At 43.8% G+C, this 15,126-nt stretch overlaps 2 protein-coding genes across 7 annotated transcripts; one reads left to right on the forward strand and one right to left on the reverse strand.

Moving 5' to 3' along the window:
* Nucleotides 1-739: 739 nt before the first annotated feature.
* On the reverse strand, nucleotides 740-4,743 carry LOC118387532 (endoplasmic reticulum chaperone BiP-like). Of its 4 annotated transcripts, none has more exons than XM_035775975.1 (8): nucleotides 4,724-4,743; nucleotides 3,851-4,004; nucleotides 3,479-3,710; nucleotides 3,085-3,335; nucleotides 2,574-2,964; nucleotides 2,197-2,434; nucleotides 1,845-2,012; nucleotides 740-1,730 (listed from the first exon to the last, which is right to left on the reverse strand). In XM_035775975.1, exons 2-8 carry the CDS (start codon nucleotides 3,967-3,969, stop codon nucleotides 1,159-1,161), a joined length of 1,971 nt encoding a protein of 656 aa, XP_035631868.1. In that variant the 5' UTR covers nucleotides 3,970-4,004; nucleotides 4,724-4,743; the 3' UTR covers nucleotides 740-1,158. The 4 variants fall into 4 exon arrangements, with proteins under 4 accessions (XP_035631868.1, XP_035631867.1, XP_035631869.1 ...); XM_035775974.2 differs by lacking the exon at nucleotides 4,724-4,743 and adding an exon at nucleotides 4,572-4,721; XM_035775976.2 differs by lacking the exon at nucleotides 4,724-4,743 and adding an exon at nucleotides 4,220-4,239.
* Nucleotides 4,044-14,841, forward strand: LOC118387533 (HAUS augmin-like complex subunit 4). 3 transcript variants are annotated; one of them, XM_035775979.2, is made up of 9 exons: nucleotides 4,044-4,190; nucleotides 6,351-6,490; nucleotides 7,362-7,493; nucleotides 9,601-9,741; nucleotides 10,198-10,294; nucleotides 12,083-12,228; nucleotides 12,312-12,442; nucleotides 12,598-12,666; nucleotides 14,301-14,841. In XM_035775979.2, the coding sequence occupies exons 1-9, from the start codon at nucleotides 4,148-4,150 to the stop codon at nucleotides 14,482-14,484; spliced, it is 1,083 nt and encodes a 360-aa protein (XP_035631872.1). In that variant the 5' UTR covers nucleotides 4,044-4,147; the 3' UTR covers nucleotides 14,485-14,841. The 3 variants fall into 3 exon arrangements, with proteins under 3 accessions (XP_035631872.1, XP_035631870.1, XP_035631871.1); XM_035775977.2 differs by lacking the exon at nucleotides 4,044-4,190 and adding an exon at nucleotides 5,458-6,133; XM_035775978.2 differs by lacking the exon at nucleotides 4,044-4,190 and adding an exon at nucleotides 5,470-6,097.
* Nucleotides 14,842-15,126: the final 285 nt, after the last annotated feature.

A 15,126-nucleotide genomic window follows, 5' to 3' on the forward strand; every position in this document is an offset into this window, starting at 1 on the left:
GACAAGCCTGACAAATTCCTATTTACACTAGTCAATTTTGACACTAGAATAACTGACTCGTGCCGTAGGCAGTTTTCATAGGGATTCAATGCTATTCAAAGGCAGTACCTCTAAAAACAGCCAACCCTATGCACAGGCTGCACATCCAATGACATGTTGGTTCAACACTAGGAGTAAAGCTTAGTTTATACCCTACGTACATAGCTGCAAGTAGCTATGCAAAATGTCCAGGCATGTGAAGCCCCGCAACTCAAGATCGCCATGTTGCGTTGCTAAGGTATAAGTTATAAAAAGCAAGCACCTGCCGGGTGTCCACAAGTGGCAATTCAATAAAGAATCAATCGGGAAATTAACTGATGTTCTGTGGTCAGAGGTGATGGACAGACCTGCTGCACACAGCCAATGTTACTTATGGACAGTTACAAATGTGGTGGGTGCTTATTTGTCCCATTTCACACATGTACAGGTATGTATAACCACACAAGTGCGAATTGGAAATGTGTCTTTTGCATATCCCAACCCACTCACCCTCAGAAGGGTCACAGCCAGGACCTGCCATCATCATCACAACCCTGGAGCAATTAGAGGTAACTGCCTTGCGCAGGGGCTGTCTTCTCACAGGTAGTCGAACTAGCAACCTTTTGACTGCTGGCCCAACGCTCCAACATCTAGGCTACCTTCAGGGTTACAAGTTTGTGGTCATGTGTAAATTGATGCAGATGAATAGAGGCAAAGCAAAGACATTTGTATCAAACATGTATTATTTCACTGTCTTAACAGTAGAAAGGATTTTCTACAACGACCAGATTCAATAAATAACTTGTTAACATTGCTTGGGAACATGTCAGTTACCCTGTCACCCAGAACCAACCGCCCAACCCCTTCCCCTGGAGAACCCATTGTCAAACTGCCTGAGAACAGCAGCGAGCCTCGAATCCAGGCTGACTATACCTCCGCCACACAGCGAAGTGAACATCTCACTTCTAAACAATATTTCCGAAGTCTTTCCAGCAGATTCATCATGGTTGCATTTCAGCTCAACATTTGAGTCCAATGAGTCCAATATGTACATCTGTGCCACTACCAGAGAGGCAAGGGGCAATAGAACAGAAAGCAGAGAGTTGCTCATGTAGGCTGTGGAGACCCTCAAGACAGCCTTTACAACTCATCCTTTTGATCCTGATCCCCCTCTGCCTCTCCCTCAGTAGGGGGACCGCCTGCACTTCCGTAAAGTTTGCTGATGATGGGCTGCGCCACCTCTTCCAGCTCCTTCTTCTTGGCCTGGAAGTCCTCCAACTCAGCATCTTGGTGAGACTCCATCCACTCAATCTTCTCCTCTACTGCTTTCTCTATGGCTTCCTTGTCCTCGGGAGAGAGCTTGCCTCCCAGCTTCTCCTTATCACCGACCTGATTCTTGAGCGAGTAGGCATAGCTTTCAAGCTCATTGCGGGCATCAATGCGCTCCTTCAACTTCTTGTCCTCATCGGCAAAGCGCTCTGCATCGTTGACCATCCGCTCAATGTCCTCAGGCGTCAGACGATTCTGGTCGTTGGTGATGGTGATCTTGTTCTTGTTGCCCGTTCCCTTGTCCTCGGCTGTGACGCGCAAGATGCCATTGACGTCAATCTCGAAGGTGACCTCGATCTGGGGCACACCCCGGGGTGCGGGGGGGATACCAGTCAGGTCAAAGGTACCCAGCAGGTGGTTGTCTTTGGTCAGGGGACGTTCACCTGGAGGAAGAGGGAAGTAGAAAATTAGAAACCGAGCCAAAGTTGTGTAAAATTGCCACGCCCATCATTAGTGAAGGTCGCTTCAAAGGGCAGTGATGAATCAAAGGCGCTTACCCTCGTAAACTTTGATGGTGACGGTGGGCTGGTTGTCAGAGGCAGTGGAGAATATCTGGGACTTCTTGGTTGGCACCACAGTGTTTCTGGGGATGAGCTTGGTCATGACTCCTCCCACAGTCTCAATACCCAGGGTCAGGGGGCACACATCCAGAAGAACAATGTCACCTGATGGACAGCAAACCATTAGTTGTGATAGAAAATGTAGCTGCTATGATATACATAATTGGACATGAAACATCTAGCCTACATTTCCTTATGTAAAAACAAAGAATGAAATGCGAAGATGCCATGCACTTCATACATTATGCTCAGTTTAGGCAGAGGTGTCAGCACATTGACCAAGACCCACTTGTGTCCTCCTCTCCAGACAGCACTCCAGCCTGCACGGCAGAGCCGTAGGCCACAGCCTCGTCAGGGTTGATGCCCCTGGAGGGCTCCTTGCCATTGAAAAACTCCTTCACCAGCTGCTGAACCTTGGGGATACGAGTGGAGCCGCCCACCAGGACAATCTCGTCAATGTCGGTCTTCTTCAGGTCAGAGTCCTCCATCACCTTCTGCACAGGCTTCATGGTGGAACGGAACAGGTCCTGAAAGACAAAAATGGCAAATTAATGAGGTTCAATTAAGTGGAACATGAATGTGATCATTTTAGTTGGATATTCCAATGTCAGTGGGCCAGCAGTGTCTTGACTGTTGTACGTGATGTCACTAAGAGGACCAACTCACCATGTTGAGCTCCTCAAACTTAGCACGGGTCAGGGTCTCTGAGAAGTCCTCTCCATCGAAGAAGGACTCGATCTCAATGCGGGCCTGGTGCTGGGCAGACAGGCCTCTCTTGGCCTTCTCCACCTCACGACGCAGCTTCTGCACAGCACGGTTATCCTTGCGCACATCCTTGCCGGTCTTCTTCTTGTACAGCTTGATGAAGTGCTCCATGACGCGCTGGTCAAAGTCCTCTCCTCCCAGGTGGGTGTCGCCATTGGTGGCCACCACCTCAAACACACCGTTGTCGATGGTCAGGAGAGACACGTCAAAGGTACCACCGCCCAGGTCGAACACCAGGATGTTCTTCTCACCGTCCTTCTTGTCCAGGCCATAGGCAATAGCTGCTGCGGTTCTGGAATAGAGAGGAGAACAGATGTTAGCATGGTCTTGGCAAATATTGAGTAATTTAAAGAAATATTGGACTAGTCCGTGTAATGTTATTTCAGTTCCTGCATTGTGAAGACACACTTACGGCTCGTTGATGATCCTCATGACTTTTAGGCCAGCGATGAGTCCAGCATCCTTGGTGGCCTGACGCTGGGCATCATTGAAGTAGGCGGGTACAGTGACCACAGCATGTGTGACCTTCTTTCCCAGGTAAGCCTCAGCAGTTTCCTTCATCTTGGTGAGAACCATGGCAGAGATCTCCTCTGGAGCAAAGGTCTTCAGCTGACCACCACCAATGTCCACCTGAATATGGGGCTTGCTCTTCTTCTCGATAACCTATTGGATTAAAGTAGCTACAGTTAAGCATCTACTCTAAAATCAATCTGCACTACTTCAGCATAGTTATATGCTGAATAAGTAGTAATTTGCATAGTTACAGTGTTCAGGCTATTGGGCAGGAGTGTGTTTGTTAAGCTCACCTTGAAGGGGAAGTACTTGATGTCATGCTGCACAGCGGAATCGGTCCAGGCGCGGCCAATCAGTCTCTTTGCGTCAAAGACTGTGTTCTCGGGGTTGGAGGTGAGCTGGTTCTTGGCTGCGTCACCGATCAGACGCTCCCCCTCAGCGGTGAAGGCCACATACGATGGGGTGATGCGGTTTCCCTGGTCGTTTGCAATGATCTCAACACGGCCATTCTTGAACACACCAACACTGGAAAAGGAGAAGTATGGATGAGAAATAAGCATGGAAAGTATCAACCACCTCACTTCAAGAAATGATAGTCATTTAACCAAATGATTGAGCATGAGTGTAAAGATTAATTTGCCCTTCACTACTAAATGAATTCTTACCAGGAATAGGTGGTCCCCAAGTCGATTCCAATCACGGTCCCAACGCTTTCCCTCTTGTCGTCATCATCGGCAAACACGCTGCCCGTGACCAGCAGAACTACACACAGAAGAAGCCTCATCTCTATTCTGCGTGTTCACGCAACTCTTTTAAGTTCTGGGAATTAAAAAAGTCATGACAATTAGTATTACTCAGTACACGGTGTAGGCCTGTCATTCTTATACAGCTAACGGAATGAGCTAACGTGCATGTTGAAGTGTGTCAAATGAGACATCGAAGACTCACAGAGCAGCACATATATGCGTGGAGCCCAAGAATGCCGGTCATTTTTTATTTTACCAGGTAAGTTGACTGAACACATTCTCACTTACACCAACGACGTGGGGAATAGTTACAGGGGAGAGGAGCCCAAATGAATGAGAACGCAAAATGCTCAAATACAAACTCAATTTACCAAAAAGGTAATGTTAGTTAACAGCTAACTAGTGGTTAACGTTAGACAGCTGCATGATCAATTTGAGACACGGCGTGCACAACTAACGTTAGCTGGTTAACCATTTTCAAACACGCTAGTTGACAGCAGACAGAAGCATATTGAACAGGTGAAGTCTTTTTTTTTTTTTTTAAACACTCCATGTTTAGCTGTATGGTCAAGTGAAATACCCCCCCGGACATGTCATTTTTAAGTCTTCATTCTTAGCGAAAAAGTTTAATTTTACATACCTTTACAAAGGAACTCGATGGCGTCTTATTTTGGGGATTATCTCAATTGAAAGTATTTGCTTTACAGATTACGTTCTTTAAATATGTCTAGTTTAAGGTAAAATTACGTTTAAATGAAATGTGCTCTCTGTTTATAAACTGTCACTTCTTACCCATCGTGGAGGCTTCCCATTGGTCAGACAGCAGTTCGTTGGAAGGCGTTCATTGGCAGCACCAGGCATGCTGGCCTCTGCTGATTTGCACACGTTTGGTCAAGTAAACGTAATGATTCTTGCTCTACTATACGATGCTGATAGGCTACCTGTCAATGTGTCTAACCGCAATTATGTGAATGCCGGTGTCGTACATTGAAATGTAGTTGGTGCATTGAAATGTCTGTTTTTTGGGGGGCATTTCCAATTTCAGGACCACTATAATCTAGTGTCTACTACAATACAGTAGGCCCGAGCCTAATATTATATGTGTAGGGGAAGTAGTGAACTGAAACTAGTTCCACGTTGTGAATTGTAAAACATGATGGTAAAGCAGTGGTAATACATGATAATTACCATGTTATTACAATAGAAAACAAAAGCTACATGATCTTACTGTAGCTGTGTAAAAAAAAGTCAGTAAGCCATAGAAGGTATAAAGGAGTAAGCCTAAGGTAATCAAAGTTAGTTGTTACATCAGGTAAATTGTACATTAGTTACATCAGCTTAATTGCAAGTGTGTGGAAAGGAATTACCACAATAGCAAGGCTTTACTCATAGCCCCTAACCCCTAATATGTTGCAATGGTTTATGCATAACATGAGACATACTCTGAAGTAGATGTATGTTCTTGTGATAATGGTTATATAATTCCTGGAAAGTTATTGTTACATCAGGTGTGAGATCATTGTACATTAGTTACACCATGGGGATATTAATGTAGAACCTTTATTTAACTAGGCCATGTTTCTGTATCTGTTCACAAAAAAAAATGTTAATATCTGATAAAAATGTAACCCCTGAGGTGTATATGAACGTAACCAGAGATGGGTCGGCTGCACTGAAGTATTATCAGAACTGTGGGCTGCTGTTATGATTTGCCTTCCTGTTTTACCCTGAATGCCTTGTGGCGTTAACCAATCAGATGACTCTTTGGACAGAAGCGCGGGAGCTGGAGAAGGAAGTTGCTGGCTCAGCTCAGTCAATTGTTATTTGCATCCAAGTTTGGTCGCCAACGATTTTATTTTGTTTTGTCAATATGTTCTGCTACGCCCTGTGTAAACAACCGTTACAATCTGATTAACATTAGCTATCTTCTGCTTTATTGCAACGAACCAGATGACGTCTAGCTAACGTTGTCAACAAAAGACAGCTAGCTAGCTTGCTAGGCTAGTTTGTGTGCTTTTGATAACGGTAGACCGGTATCATATACTCTTTTTATTAGCTTCTTACGTTTATCCAGGAGCGTCTTTGTATGTCAGGTGATGATGTCCACGTATGATGATTCTGCGAGTGTTCCATCACTGGGAAAAGCAGACGACTTGCATCAACAAGGTTTTCCATCTTGCAATCAGCCTGCAATAAAGACAAGTGATGTTTTAGCTATATTTTAGCCTATTTCTGATGTTCTCGTCATTGTTAGTAACTGGATTAACACACAATAGTGTATATCGCCTACTTTTTAGCTGTCGAGTCTATACTTTTTGTTTTGGTAATTTGAGAAGTATGGTAGTGTCATCCTGGAGGTAGCATACGTCAAACCATAATCATTATGCACGTTTTCTCCTGTAACAACTTTGTATTTCAGTCCTTGCCTCATTCCCACTGTGTCAGCTGACAGAAGAAGACCTGACCCAGCATCCTCTATTCTGCAAGCTCCTGGCAACGCTGTCACAGCATGTGGACCGCACTGGCCTTACTGTCACACTGAAGAGAGAGCTGGAGAAGGTACTACACAGACACACACACAACTTATCATCAACAAATTATCCAAACCTTAGTATATCAAGACATATTGTAAGAATTAAACAAGTGGCCTCCCGAGTGGTGCAGTGGTCTAAGACACTGTGTCGAAGTGCTACCTGTGCCACTAGAGATTCTGGGTTTGAATCCTGGCTCTGTCGCAGCCGGCCGTGACCGGGAGACTCATGGGGTGGGGCACAATTGACCCAGCGCCGTCCGGGTTAGGTGAGGGTTTGGCCGGCGGGGATGTCCTTGTCCCATCGCGCACTAGCGACTCCTGTGGCGGGCCGGGCGCAGTGCACGCTGACACGGTTGCCAGGTCCACAGTGTTTCCTCCGACCCATTGGTGCGGCTGGCTTCTGGGTTAGGTGGGCATTGTGTCAAGAAGCAGTGTGGCTTGGTTGGGTTGTGTTTCGGAGGACGCACAGCTCTCGACCTTCGCCTCTCCCGATTCCATAGTTGTTGCATAGGAGTTGCAGCGATGAGACAAGACTAACTACCTACTAATTGGATACTGAGAAAAAGGGGTAAAAGTAATGAAGAAATAATAATAATAATATTTAAACAAATGCTTGGCTCAGGCTCACATTTAAACATGCTGGTACATCCAGGAGCATTAAATTCTCCCATCTCATAATAATACAATTGCATTTCTATTTGTAAGTCGCTCTGGATAAGAGCGTCTGCTAAATTACTTAAATGTAAATGTATTACTGTGACTTGTGTTATTACACTGTACTGTTATTACACTGTGTTGTCATTTGAGCTGCCATATTAAGACCATGTCTTGGACTTGGGGCGACACTGTGTGAGGGTGTGTGTTGTGGGAATGGCTGAGATTGTTGTTTAAATCCAGGCTGAGAGGGACCTGCAGACACAGAGGCTTAGCTGGCTGTGCTCAGAGAGCATGTACAGGCTACTGCAGGAGATGATCCAGGAGCACTGTGTCAGAAAGCATCACTCCACTGTGGCCCCAGAGGACGACACGGTACAATACAGAACAATACTCTTTGCCCAATTGACTCAGCTATACAGAACTCTAGTCTGCTCTATTCTTGTTGCATGTCTAGCAGAGCAGCACACAGTACACTTACTGTAGCAGTAGTAGTATGATCCCTTTAGCTTACACTCATTAATGCAAAATGATAAACAGTGCATCTGGAAATTATTCAGACCCTTTGGCTTTTTCCACATTTTGTTATGTTACAACCTTATTTTAAAATGGATTAATTTGTTGTTGTTTTCATCAATCTACACACAATACCCCATAATGTCAAAGCAAAAACAGGTTTAGGGGAGAGAGAAAAAACTGAAATATCACATTTACATAAGTATTCAGAACCTTGACTCAAGTCTTCTTGGGTATGATGCAACAAGTTTGGCCCAACTGTATTTGGGGAGTTTCTCTGCAGATCCTCTTAACCTCTTAAGCTCTGTCAGGTTGGATGTGGAGCTTTGCAGGTTTCTCCAGAGATGTTCAATTGGGTTCAAGTCCGGGCTCTGGCTGGGGCACTCAATGACATTGAGACTTGTCCCAAAACCACTCCTGCGTTGTCTTGGCTGTGTGCTTAGGGTCGTCCTGTTGGAATGGTTATCTTCGCCACAGTCTCAGAAATACCTTTAGAATAGACTCGAAATTGAGCTCAGGGCATCATGTGTCCATTGATCATCCTTGAGATGTTTCTACAACTTGATTGGAGTCCACCTGTGGTCAATTCAATTGATTGGACATGATTTGGAAAGGCTCACACCTGTCTATATAAGGTCCCACAGTTGACAGTGCATGTCAGAGCAAAAACCAAGGCATGTGGTCAAAGGAATTATCCATAGAGCTCTGAGACAGGATTGTGTCGAGGCACAGCTCTGGTAAAGGGTAACCAAAACATTTCTGCAGCATTGAAGGCCCCCAAGAACACATTGGCCTCCATCATTCTTAAATGGAAGAAGTTTGGAACCACCAAGACTCTTCCTAGAGCTGGCCGCTTGGCCAAACTGAGCAATCGGGACAAAGGGCCTTGGTCAGGGAGGTGATCAAGAACCTGATGGTCACTCTGACAGAGTTGTAGAGCTCCTCTGCGGAGATGGGAGAATCTTCCAGAAGGAAGACCATCTATGCAGCACTCCGCCAATCAGGCATTTACGGTAGGATGGCCAGATCAAAACCACTCCTCGGTAAAAGGCACAGCCAACTTGGAGTTTCCTTAAAGGCACCTGAAGGATTATCAGACCATGAGAAACAAGATTCTCTGGTCTGATGAAACCAAGATTGAACTCTTTGGCCTGAATGCCAAGCGTCACATCTGGAGGAAACCTGGCACCATCCCTATGGAGGTGCTAGCATCATGCTGTGGGGATGTTTTTCAGGGACTGGGAGATGAGTCAGGATCGAAGGAAATATGTACTGAGCAAAGTACATAGAGGTCATTGATGAAAACCTGCTTCAGAGCACTCAGAACCTCAAACTGGGGCGAAAGTTCAGCTTCCAACAGGACAACGACTCTAAGCACACAGCCAAGACAACGCAGAAGTGTCTTCGGGACAAGTCTCAATGTCCGTGAGTGTCCCAGCCAGAGCCCAGATTTGAACCCGATCGAACATCTCTTGAGAAACCTGAAAATAGCTATGCAGCGCTACTCCCCATCCAACCTGACAGAACTTGAGAGGATCTGCAGAGAGGAATGGAAGAAACTCCCCAAATACAGGTGTGCTAAGCTTGTAGCGTCATACCCAAGAAGACTTAAAGCTGTTATCGCCGCTCAAGGTTCTTCAACAAAGCGCTGAGTAAAGGGCCTGAATACTTATGTAAATGTGATATATCAGTTTATTGTAAATACATTTGCCTAAACCTGTTTTTGCTGTGTAGATTGAGGGGGCAAAACAATTTAATCCATTTTAGAATAAGGCTGTAATGTAACAATGTGGAAAAGTCAAGGGGTTTGAATACTTTCCGACTGCACTGTAACTAAGATGTTCATTATTGAAGTTTAACCACCCAGTGTGACTTTGATTTCCCGAAATGTTACTTTAGTTGAAATTGATCATTCAAAGTACTGTATAATCTTAGAATAAACTTAATTCTGGTTTTCCCCTGGTAGTTCTATGAAACTGTGGAGCAGTGTCTGGTGGTGGCCCAGTGTGTTAGGCAGCTGAACCCGAGTGCCACCGCCAGCCAGGACCAGCCCCCTGTTCTAGGACTGAGTGCCCAACAGGTGCTCGAGCTGATGCCACAAGAGCAGGTATGTACTCTTTGTCCGTGAGCCTGATACTTCAACTCTGTTAATAATAATTGATTTACATTTCTGTAGCGCTTTCATAGAATCTAAAAGCGGTTCAAGAGAAGAAAAAAAAACAGCAATATGTCATGAAAGGTCAACCAACAGAGGCCAAGTCTTTGAAAGCTACATCCCCCGAAGATGGAGAGGGACAGTTAATGGCTCGAGCCGAGACAGCTAGTTAGAGGATGTTAGATGCACTAGCAAGCGCATTGTTTTTTTTCTTTTCTTTCAAGGTATTATCTAATAATTCCCATCCACCTGCAACAAGTAATCTCAGATGTGCGAGTGCTTTTCATATTTAGGTACACTATCACACACACTGCTTCTCTACAGCTCTGGTAACTGCTCTCATTCCCACACAAACTAAACATGTTTTATGAACTATTTTCTTAGAACGATTCATGTTTCTCTAAACAGGATGTATGGAAAATGAAACAGCGACTGCCTAGAGAACTAGAAAAGCATCTGAAGAAGAAATGTTTCAGCGTCCTCTCCTACTATCAGCCTGAATGGGGTAAAGAGACATCAGATTTTTACCAAAACGGAGACATGTAGCCTATATATACAGTGGGCTCCAAAATTACTGGCACCCCTGACTGGCAATGCACAAACAATACTTAAAAATATATAAACAATATAATTATATAGAGAGACTCAAATGACCAATGTGAGAAATACTGTACTTGATTGATGTGTCAATGGAACCAACCAAAATTATTTAATACAAAATACATTTCACCAAAATCAAGGTTTCATAATTATTGCACACCTCATTTAGTACTTAGTGCCACCACTTCTGACAAGGACAACAGGATGAGGTCTTTTCCTGTAAGGTTAAGGAACATATTTGGAGGGATTTTGGACCATTCATCTATGCAGATCCTTTCAAGATCCTTCACATTCTTGGGTTTGCACTTATCAACTGCCCTCTTCAACTCAGCCCACAGGTTTTTGATTGGATTGAGGTCCGGTGACTGAGATGGCCATGGCAGAACATTGATTTTGTCACAGAACTTGAGGTATGTTTTGGGTCATTGTCTTGACCCAAAACGGCCAAGTCCCAGCCTTCTGGCAGAGGCAACCAGATTGTCAGCCAAAATTGCCTGATACTTGGTGGAATTCATTATGCCATCAATCTTAACAAGTGCCCCTGGACATCTGGAATTAAAACAGCCCCAAAACATCACTGACCCACCACCATATTTCACCGTGGGTATGTGGTGCCTCCTTGTAAGCATCTCTGTTTCAACCCCAAACATTCCGATAATGTATCTGACCAAAACGTTCAATTTTGGTCTCATCTGACCAGAGCACCTTCTTCCAGTCATAATTTAAATGACGTTTGGCAAACTCCAAGTGCTTGCGTCTGTGTCTTGGGGTCAGAAATGGTTTTCTTCTGGCAACCCTTCCAAAGAGCCTGTTGTGAAGGTGGCGTCTGATGGTGCTTTTTGAAACCTGGTGAACCCAAGACGCCACCAAGGCCTGCAATTCTTTCACAGTGATTCTTGTGGATTTTGTTGCTTTTCTCAGCATCCTCCCTATCCTTGGGGGCAAAATGCATTTGCGTCCTCTACCCACGAGGTTTAACTGTTCCATATCTTTAGAATTTTTAAATGATTGCCCTGACAGTGCTCAGTGGTATATTCCATGGTTTGTGGATCTTGTTGCCATTACCAGATTTATAAAGGTCTACGACCATCATTCTCTTTTAAACTGCCAGTTCTTTTCTTTTCTTCGTGGTGTTGGATGACAAAAGGATATTGCATGCGTGTTACCTCATTTTTCGTACATTACTTCCCGTTTCACTAGGGTAAGGCCTCAATATAGTTCCTTAAGACTTAGATGAACATAAATAAGTGGAATTTAATTCCTGGTTTAATTTTGGTAGATGTTGTTTACAATAATCTTTAAGGGTGCCATTAATTGTGAAACCATAATTTTGAAGACGTTGATTTTGAATGAAATCAATCAATTATTTTGGTGGGTTCCATTGAAACATTAATAAAGTATTTCTCACATGTTGGTATTTTGAGTTTCTCTATAATTATATTGTTTATTTTTTAAATATTGTTTGTGCATTGCCAGTCAAGGGTGCCAGTAATTTTGAAGCCCACTGTATATATAGGATCTTACTTCTGACTGTGTGTGAGTGTCTTATTATGTAATGGACATTGACAGGCATTAGCAAATGTGGCAGTATTTATTTAGCTTTATGGCACAATGTGGCAGTTTTTGGCTTTATGGCATAGCAGCTCACCTGTGTGAATTGTGAAACATAACACTCCTCTTCTTTCTTGGACAGAGGATGAGAGTGAAGGGCTGAAGAACATGAAGCTGTCTCACTTGTCTGGCCTCCTGGAGAGAGAAAGGAAAAGAGCAGAGAGTCTGAAGGAGAAGAGCCGTGAGAGTGCCTCACTGCTGCAAAGGCAGACTCACTGCTACCTCTCTGTAAGAGAAGCTCACCACACGGTTAGATATATTAGTCTCACATGTTATGATCTTCACTCACAATCGACGTGTTCTCTCTCCAGGAGCTGTTAGGGTGCATCCAGATTCTCCAGTCTCTGATCCTGGACCACAGGCTGAAAGCCCAGAAAGAGCTGGACAGGAAAAAGATTGATTACTTTGAGGCCAAATGTGAGATCATCATGCAGAAGATCAGGTGCGATAGTCTCCCCTGTGTACACGCCTACTGTACACTGGGATCCTTCAAATGCAATTCACCGTGTTAGGAATTCCTTTTTCATACATGTCAATCAGTAATGTTCAGTTTCCATGTATATTTTACATTTCCTTAACTATCTGTCTTCACAACAGAGCTGAGATGTTGGAAATTCAGCTAGATACCTACACAGCAGACACAATATCTGCCCATAAAAAAATAAGGTGAGTCAAATGCTTCCACTGCCCAGCAACTCAATACGTCATTATCATATCAACCACTCTTGGGGATCTCAACACCAGAGGGGTATACTACAAAGCAGGATCAAGGAGTTAGCTTCTGTCTTTTCTAGCAAAAAATGTAACGCAACATGTAAAGTGCTGGTCCCATGTTTAATGAGTTGAAATAAAAGATCCCAGAAATATTCCATACTCACAAAAAGCTTGTTAGCCTGTTAGTGAGCATTTCTCCTTTGCCAAGATAGTCCATCCACCTAACAAGTGTGGCATAGCAAGAAGCTTATTAAACAGCATGATCATTACACAGGTGCACCTTGTGCTGGAGATAATGAAAGCCCACTCTAAAATGTGTAGTTGTGTCACACAACACAATGCCACAGATCAAATCAAATGTATTGGTCACATACACGTGTTCAGCAGATGTTATTGCAGGTGTAGCGAAATGTTTGTGTCACAAGTTGACTGAGCGTGCAGTTGGCATACTGAATGCAGGAATGTCCACCAAAGCTGTTGCCAGAGAATTGAATGTTAATTTCTCTACCTTAAGCTGCCTCCAACGTAGTTTTAGATAATTTGGCAGTATGTCCAACTAGCTTAACACCTGCAGACATATAACCACGCCAGCCCAGGACCTCCACATCCGGCTTCTTCACCTGTGGGATCGTCTGAGACCATCCACCTGGACAGCTGATGAAACTGTGGGTTTGCATAACCAGGAATTTCTGCACAAACTGTCAGAACCGTCTCGGGGAATCTCATCTGCATGCTCGTCGTCCTCACCAGAATCTTGACCTGACTTCAGTTCGGCATCATAACCGATGCTTACCTTTGATGGCCACTGGCATGCAAGTGTGCTCTTCACGGATGAATCCTGGTTTCAACTGTACTGGGCAGATGGCAGCCAGCGTGTATGGCGTTGTGTGGGTGAGCGGTTTGTTAATGTCAGTGTTGTGAACAGAGTGCCCCATGGTGGAATGTTATGGGCATGCATTAGCTACGGACAATGAACGCAATTGCATTTGATCTACGACAATTTGAATGCACAGAGATACCGTGATGAGATCCTGAGGCCCCTTGTTGTGCCATTCATCTGCCGCCATCACCTCATGTTTCAGCATGATAATGCATGGCCCCATGTCGCAAGGATCTGTAAACAATTCCTGGAACCTGAAAATGTCCCAGTTCTTTCATGGCCATTCAGCATGTTTGGGATGCTTTGGATGAATGTGTACGACAGTATGTTCGAGTTCCCGCCAATATCCAGAAACTTCACACAACCATTGAAGAGGAGTGAGACAACAGGCCACAATCAACAGCCTGATCAACTCCACACGAAGGAGATGTTGCGCTGCATGAGGCAAGTGGTGGTCATGTCAGATACTGACTGATTTTCTGATCCACGCCCACACTTTTTAAAAAGCTATCTGTGACCATATCTGTATTCTCAGCCATGTGAAATCCATAGATTGGAGCCTAATGAATTTATTTCAATTGACTGATTTCCTTGTATGAACTGTAACTCAGTAAAATCTGGAAATTGTTGCATTTTATATTTTTGTTCATTGTAGTTACACCTGCCTCTCTCACTCAGTCCTTGTTCTTGTGTGTCTTCATTGCAGGGAGAAGCTGGAAACGGAGCTGAATGCCTCCCAGTTAGAGAAGCAGTCTGTGGAGTGCAAACTGTCGTCCTTTGAGATATTTGGCAAGGAATTTGAGGCTCTAGCTGAGGAATATTCCAGACTGCGCCAGGAGATTGACACCAAGAGTTGGGCTCTGAAGGAATTCTCTCAGCACACGGACTAACTCGGAATTGACATCAGACCGTTCTGTTTCAGAAAAACACAGTTAAGAGTCTTGTCCGGATGTTTTCAAGATAATTCTCTTCACACTTTTGTTGACTAGCTATCTCCATAGTGTAAAATTATGGTTTTGATTGTTTTTTTGTTATAAAATGTATGATTACCTGGTGTTGTCTTGATTGTTGTTCAGTTTAATAATCCCACTCTGATATAGCATAACAGTACATTCAGAATCCTACATTTTCATGTAATTGTTGGCATTTCCTGCCTAAGTTTGCCCACTTTGCTAATGAAGTAATCATTAAAATAATTGGCAACATCAAATGGTTTTGTGATGAATAAACCATTTAATTTGATGAAATATGGAGTTGAATTTGTCTTTCTGCACATAATTTCATTTAAAGTACTCAAATGTTGATCTTGGCTTCATGATACAGTTTCTTCTACTTTTTGTTGAGTTCGGTCACATAATTTCTCAATTTGCAGTAAATCAGCCAATCAGATGCGCAGACAGACTTATTAGCCACTCCTTTTGCCCCATCTTTCAACCATACAATTTTTCAATTTCTCATCAATCCATGGAACCTTAATAGTTCTTACAGATGCATGTTTATCTATAATTGGAAGAAACAAGTGCAGCATCTGG

This window comes from Oncorhynchus keta, chromosome 13, assembly GCF_023373465.1.
Source record: "Oncorhynchus keta strain PuntledgeMale-10-30-2019 chromosome 13, Oket_V2, whole genome shotgun sequence".
In the NCBI taxonomy this organism is placed as follows: domain Eukaryota; kingdom Metazoa; phylum Chordata; class Actinopteri; order Salmoniformes; family Salmonidae; genus Oncorhynchus; species Oncorhynchus keta.

What these genes read in the sequence shown, in the direction of transcription:
- LOC118387533 (XM_035775977.2), top strand. Translation starts at nt 6,028, where the DNA reads ATGATGTCCACGTATGATGATTCTGCGAGTGTTCCATCACTGGGAAAA. An exon ending in TGGCCCCAGAGGACGACACG is followed by an intron (nt 7,494 to 9,600) that starts GTACAATACAGA and finishes TTCCCCTGGTAG; the next exon opens with TTCTATGAAACTGTGGAGCA. An exon ending in ATCATCATGCAGAAGATCAG is followed by an intron (nt 12,443 to 12,597) that starts GTGCGATAGTCT and finishes TCTTCACAACAG; the next exon opens with AGCTGAGATGTTGGAAATTC.
- LOC118387532 (XM_035775975.1), bottom strand. Translation starts at nt 3,969, where the DNA reads ATGAGGCTTCTTCTGTGTGTAGTTCTGCTGGTCACGGGCAGCGTGTTT. An exon ending in TTGGGGACCACCTATTCCTG is followed by an intron (nt 3,711 to 3,850) that starts GTAAGAATTCAT and finishes CTCCTTTTCCAG; the next exon opens with TGTTGGTGTGTTCAAGAATG. An exon ending in TCAAGTACTTCCCCTTCAAG is followed by an intron (nt 3,336 to 3,478) that starts GTGAGCTTAACA and finishes TTAATCCAATAG; the next exon opens with GTTATCGAGAAGAAGAGCAA.